This window comes from Eimeria mitis, genomic scaffold (genome assembly GCF_000499745.2).
Source record: "Eimeria mitis Houghton genomic scaffold, Emh_scaff1953, whole genome shotgun sequence".
Taxonomy (NCBI): domain Eukaryota; phylum Apicomplexa; class Conoidasida; order Eucoccidiorida; family Eimeriidae; genus Eimeria; species Eimeria mitis.
The window spans coordinates 327-6,021 of NW_013570277.1; the positions used below are offsets into that span (position 1 = coordinate 327).

Genomic DNA, 5,695 nt, shown 5'->3' on the forward strand with positions numbered 1-5,695 from the left:
TGTATTGCTGTTCATTTTGTCGAGCACTCTGCTGCGCCTAATCTATTGCCGTCCCACTTTGCTATATCCATTGTCATCGTACTGCATTACACTACACTGTACTGTAGGTAGGTTTCGTATTCAATGTGTCTTTTCAGTTATGGTTACTGATGGTGTTTACAATAGTAGTTTACTCATGGTATTGGCTCTACTTTGTTCTGGTGCAACTGCTCTGTTCTGGTGCAAGTGAACACTGTTCCCCTTTGCGCCCATTCGCGAGATATTGAAAAAATATCCTTTGAAAAGTTTGGCGCATGGGACGAGCGGGCCTAATCTCTGGGCGTTTAGATCCCTTCATGGCCGCATCGTTCCCCCACAACAACTAAGACACAACGGTAAAACGGCGCTCCAGAAAAGATAGAGTGGAGCTGCAAAAGATGGCAATATTGACTAAACAAAGCAGCACCATCTATCATCACAGCTCTTCAAGAAGCCGCATCGCCGCTCGCTCTTGTACCGAAATTCGAGCCAGAACCTGATGCTGGGGAATCCAGGAGCCGCCGCTGTTGGGCCTGTTGGCTTTCTGTAGGGGCGCTGCTCTGGGACCCCTCTCCCGGTCCACCCGGCTCAAAATGGTTTTCCAAACACTCTAACAAACAAGGAGACGGAGAGCTCTGACCGTTGTCACTCTGCGCCGCAGAGGGCTCTAAGGATACCACTGCTGCAGGTTCGGCCGGCGGCAATCTCTGAGCCGCGCTGGTGCCTCCCGAAACCATTGAAGCCGTCGATGCGGCATCGGCCGCCTCCTGCCTTGGTGGCGGATTGATACCGTCAAAAGCTGGGCGGTTTAAGACACCTCGCATACCGCTAGCTCTGCGTTGCAGGTCATTGGTCATTGACGACAGATGCAGAGGCGGCGCAAAAACAGGTGCACCCGTCTGGTGTTTCCCGCCAGCCCTCGCCAACTGCGAGGCTGGTGCGTCTGCAGGTTGTGTGTTATAGCGGCCGATGAGCCCGTGCATCTGTCTAGGCGGTGGTGCTGCTGATCCCCCGCTCCAGTTGCGCAACTGAGCGAGAGCTCTCCTCCCATGAGCTGGAGAGTCGCTGGTGCTGGAACCGCTTCCAGCACCAATGCGTCTAGCTGGCTTGCTAGGCGCAGGCAGCGTCGTATTGGGCTGTCGTGAACGGCTGCCCTTAGTGAGCTGTCCTGAAGTCGTCTGGGTTGTCAAGAGCGTCGGGCACGGAATAGATCTTTCGCTGCCGCGGCTGCTTCCATCCGTGGTCTCAAGGTTCAGATGCTTCACTGCAGCTAACCCAGTTAATCGGCTGATCTGGTCTTGCCGTAAGTTTCTCGGTGGCTGTGCAGCGCTTTCCGACGCATCCACTCGCCGCGCTGCCCCCTGCGCCTTTACTGCTGACTCCGCTGCTACGGCAGCATTTTTCGCTGTTGTTACCAACGCTCGCAGAGGGCGCGCTTCTTCCGGCAGTTGTGACGGTTTAGAGAAGCCCTGCAACACGCACAGCAGGGCATGCAATGGGGACTTCTTGGTGGACCGCACCAATAGTCACTTTCTAGTAATTTCAAATATGCTGCTGAAACGAGTAGTCACGGCTTGAACTCTGCTGCCACAGTGTAAAGGGCACATCGCGAATCTGCCGTCAACGGAGACGGAGGTGATCTAGCAGCCCGGTGTCGTACAAACACGCGCGGACAGTGCCGCTTCTGCAGAGAATGCTGCAGCGCTCACCGTCTTATTTGTAGCCCCTCCTTTCGGCGGCGACAATTCTAACGTTCCAGACATCACTGAGAAGGTGCTTCCCTTTTGTATATTGCGGAGGTCACTCCTGAAAAAAACCACAACAGTAGAGGTTGTCGATTTCTTGCAAAAGACCCTCAAGGACTTTCGCTTCCCGGACGTTTCTCCGAAGTTTCCGAAGCAGACTGGCAGCGACCAGTACAACAACTACGAACTAACTTGCAGTCGCAGCAGCAGCCTACCGGCGACGGCTGACGACGACTACTACTGAAACTTTCCTACATATTATCAGGAAATGCCGTGGGCTCACTACAGAGTTAATTTAAACTGCAGGTGCATCTGCAGCTGAAGCTGCCAGTGCAACTGACCAGGCGTCTGTGAGGAGTGGCACTGCTGCGTGAACGCTCTTGAGGATCTGACAAGCAAGATCCAGCCCTCGCTCGGTTTCTGTGGGCACGTGACCCGGGACGCTGGCAGCCTCAGCTGCAGGAGGCGCATGTACCCTTCGGATGGACGCACTCCCCCCACCCCCAGTTCCTGGGGAAACCGACGAAGCTCGAGAGGCGGTTTGTGAAGCCGCGGATCCCACATCCAACAACCCGCCTCTCTGCAATCCCCCGCAACACTGGTTGGCCACCTGCTGCTGCAACTGTCGGCCCATGTCCGCCAGCTCGTTCTGCTCCCCGGTCAAGTCGTCGCAGTACAGTGTAACTACACAAAAGCAAGCAATAAGCAGAAAGGCGTTTATGTACATAAGTATGCGCGTATGTCTGCATGCATACTTATGTCCATATATACTTGCCTGCGCTGGCTCCTACGAAGAACTACCCTACCACTGCTTCACCGCTGCACCCCGAATTCCCTTGAAGTATTTGAACTCACCAATGGCAATTGCAACTCCCAGCCCATCGGACGCCGAGCGGGTGTCCTGCGAATTTCCAGCACCCAGCACACCCCATCAAGTCAAGCAATTCGGCGGCAGCAACTCAAGGTAAACAAAATAAAAATAGCAGTAAAGTACGAGACAAGTGGGGCTCTAGGGTACGCAGAAACTTCTCGATTAGGTCTAGCGGCAGCTACGAAAACTTGTTCATGTTCTGCGAGTGCTGAATGCAAGCGGGGAACAGATGGGGTTGTGTGCAAGGACCTGTTCTTTTCCTGCAGTTGCCGCCGTGGGAGACTGCGAATGTGGTGAATCTGTTGCGGGGCTGAAGGTCTTGCGGGATGAAGTTTTGAACATCTGTTCTTGTCTCATCATCCGTAGCTGTCTCCGCCAGTCTCGCAGAGGCCCGTGCGGGGCCAAGTCCGCGTCCTGGCAAATTCTACAGTCGCACCTATGCGTCGATGCAGGGGCTGTTGACGGACATGAGGCCGGCGAGACAGCGTTGCTCTTTGAATCACCTAAGGGGGAGGAGGACAAAGGAGGCGAAATGTCGCCGTATATTTCTAACTTCAGCCGCTGCGGGAGCGTACCGTCTCTCTCCGCTTCCCCTCCATTAGCAGCGGCGTTGCCACTGGCTGCTGTTTCAGCTAGACTGAGAATGTGATGCAGCAGAGACAGTCCCTGAAGGCGTGGGGGACAAATGTCGGCGGCGTTCTTGAGACAGGCGAAATTGAAGTCCCCGTTATCCTTCCAGACTTTGAACCTTCTTAGGGCATCGTCGCGGCTTTCTCGCGTTTCCCATATTCGTGCGCACGATCGGGCCGATGCTGTAGGTACTGTAGCGCCCTTGGTCTCCTGCTCGGCCACCGTGCCTACTGCATCCTGGAAACCCTCAGAAGTAAATGCCCTCTTCATTTCGTCATGGAGGGCAACGCACGTCTCACACAATATGCGCAGCACCGAAGACCGTTGCAGCAGCCCAATTGCCTCCTCCAGGCGTTTCAGCCGGCGACAGGCAGCTTGCCACTGCGCGTGGAGGCCCACGACAAACTGCACGATCGTCACGCGCTGCCGCCCGCGAGGCACAACTGCAAGCGGGAGGAACTGCGTCAAAGCCCCACAACAACAGCATGCGTACACAACACATAGTGTAAAAACAAATCAAAAACGTTAAGCCAGCAGACAGGCAAATACAGAACCAGCCAACATTATATATATATATATATATATATATATATATATATATATATATATATATATATATATATATATATATATTACATATTATTTTATTATATTTATTATTCAGTGGACAGAAATGCTTACCTTTTGCTCTACAGCCGACAAAAGGTGAGCGTCGCTCTTCCGCTGCAAAAGGCGTTCGCAGGACTCCTCGGACGGCCAGGCCCGACCGAGCGCAGCTAAGACTGTCGCCAGCGCCTCCACGTCTCCCTTCCAAGTGCATGCGCTGGTGCGCGCTAGAATCTCGTGCAGCATCCCGCTGTCTCCAGTGTAATGCTTCGTTGTCCCCAGCAGTTGTCGCGCGGCGTCCAGGGTCGCTTGTGGTAGCTCTAGGTATTTAAGCACCGTTCCCAGCGGAAATATGCATTTACTGATGGTGTTCAGAGCCTCCTCCAGCTTTCTCGATTCGTCTTTCGAAAGGGCCTCTTTGAGCTCTGCTCGCCGGAAGGTCCCGGTACTCCTTTTGGGCTACACGATCACAACAACGCACACCCTGCAGAAGGCACTGTTCGTACACTACATGCAGAACGACAAAACATATAAACAGCAGCAACGTACTCCACAGACACTGCGCACGGGTTGAAAACAGCGGCAGGAAAAGCTCACCGACGCGTCCATATATCTCGGGTCCTCTAGAAGGGGAGGATCATCTCCAGACGCAACCGTATCCCCTGAAGCTGAGCATAAGGAACACACAACCACGCTGTGCAGACGCGCATGAGCTGCTGCTGCACAGGCCTTTTCCCGAGATGCAATGAGGAAATAACAATAGCACGAATACTTCGATGCGAACAAGACGAAACTAGCAAAATACCTACCAACTAGAGAATAAAGACAAAACTATGCATAAAAAGCCGACTCAGACGCGTGCATGTCTCTGCATTGTACATGCAGGTTGCAGACGTACTGTGCTTTGCATGTTGTTCGGTGTATGTTGAAGCGTTTCCTGAACCTGCAGTATCTGAAGCGTGGGAGAGTTTGGGGAAGGTCCTTGAGACGATAGTGCTCAAGTGCATTTTGTGCATGCTGACGGTCTTTGCGTCAATTTCAACTTGTTGTCTAATCCCCTTGGTAATGCCGCTGGCCACTGACAAGGCCTGATCCGTTTCACTCAGTGGNCTGGGAATCAACGAGGCAGACGGTACCCCGCCCGCAGCTGGATACCACCTGCGCCAGTTTCTCGCGGAGTTCATTGATTTCCGCTGTCTTGTTCGCCATATCTTCCGCCTGCTTCTGGAGCAGCTGCTTCATGCAGTTGATTTGCGCCTTGTCTTCTGCCTGTGTCGCACTGGCTTGCTGCTGCTGCGCCCTGTGGGCCTCTCTTAAACTTTCAAGGCTTCGAGCTGCCTCCGCAATATCCGCCTTGAGTCTGGCGTGCTCAGCACGCGCCTCTTCCTCCTTCCCTCTCCACAGCGCAGCCTCTGCCTCCAGCTGCTGCTGCCGCTCTAAATAGGCTGCGGCCTCGCTGTCCCGCTTCTGCTGCATCTCAAGTAATTGGCTCTGGACCCCAAGCAGTTGCCTCTGCAGCTCTTCCACCTGTTTCTGGGCCGCCTGCAGCTGCTCGAAAAACACACTCGTTTGCTGCTGCGCCGCTTCAGGACCTCGCTGCTGCACATCTTTCGCAATATCTTCGCCGTCCTGTTGGCCGTGCCGTAGCTGGTTCTGGTGCTGGCTCTGCTGCTGCTTTCCCCTTAGCGCCTCCTCTGCCGCCGTAAACACACGCCGAAAATCTGCATGTGGTTTGTCTGGCAGTATGCGCGGGCTGTTGTTTGAGTGGCCCTCAAGAGGAGTCTTGGCTGCTTGTGCACGGGTCTCTTCTTTCAATTTTGCAATA

At 53.9% G+C, this 5,695-nt stretch overlaps 1 protein-coding gene across 1 annotated transcript in view; it reads right to left on the minus strand.

Annotated features, from left to right (window-relative positions):
* Window positions 1-464: 464 nt before the first annotated feature.
* EMH_0046390 (uncharacterized protein) overlaps window positions 465-5,695 on the minus strand; it is a gene marked incomplete at both ends in the record, with an annotated part of 7,333 nt that continues 2,102 nt past the window's right edge. Inside the window, 9 exon segments of the mRNA XM_013496159.1 lie at window positions 465-1,487; window positions 1,728-1,824; window positions 2,105-2,447; window positions 2,619-2,664; window positions 2,884-3,723; window positions 3,946-4,329; window positions 4,468-4,538; window positions 4,769-4,958; window positions 5,029-5,692. Of these exon segments, the coding sequence (XP_013351613.1) occupies window positions 465-1,487; window positions 1,728-1,824; window positions 2,105-2,447; window positions 2,619-2,664; window positions 2,884-3,723; window positions 3,946-4,329; window positions 4,468-4,538; window positions 4,769-4,958; window positions 5,029-5,692 (3,658 nt within the window).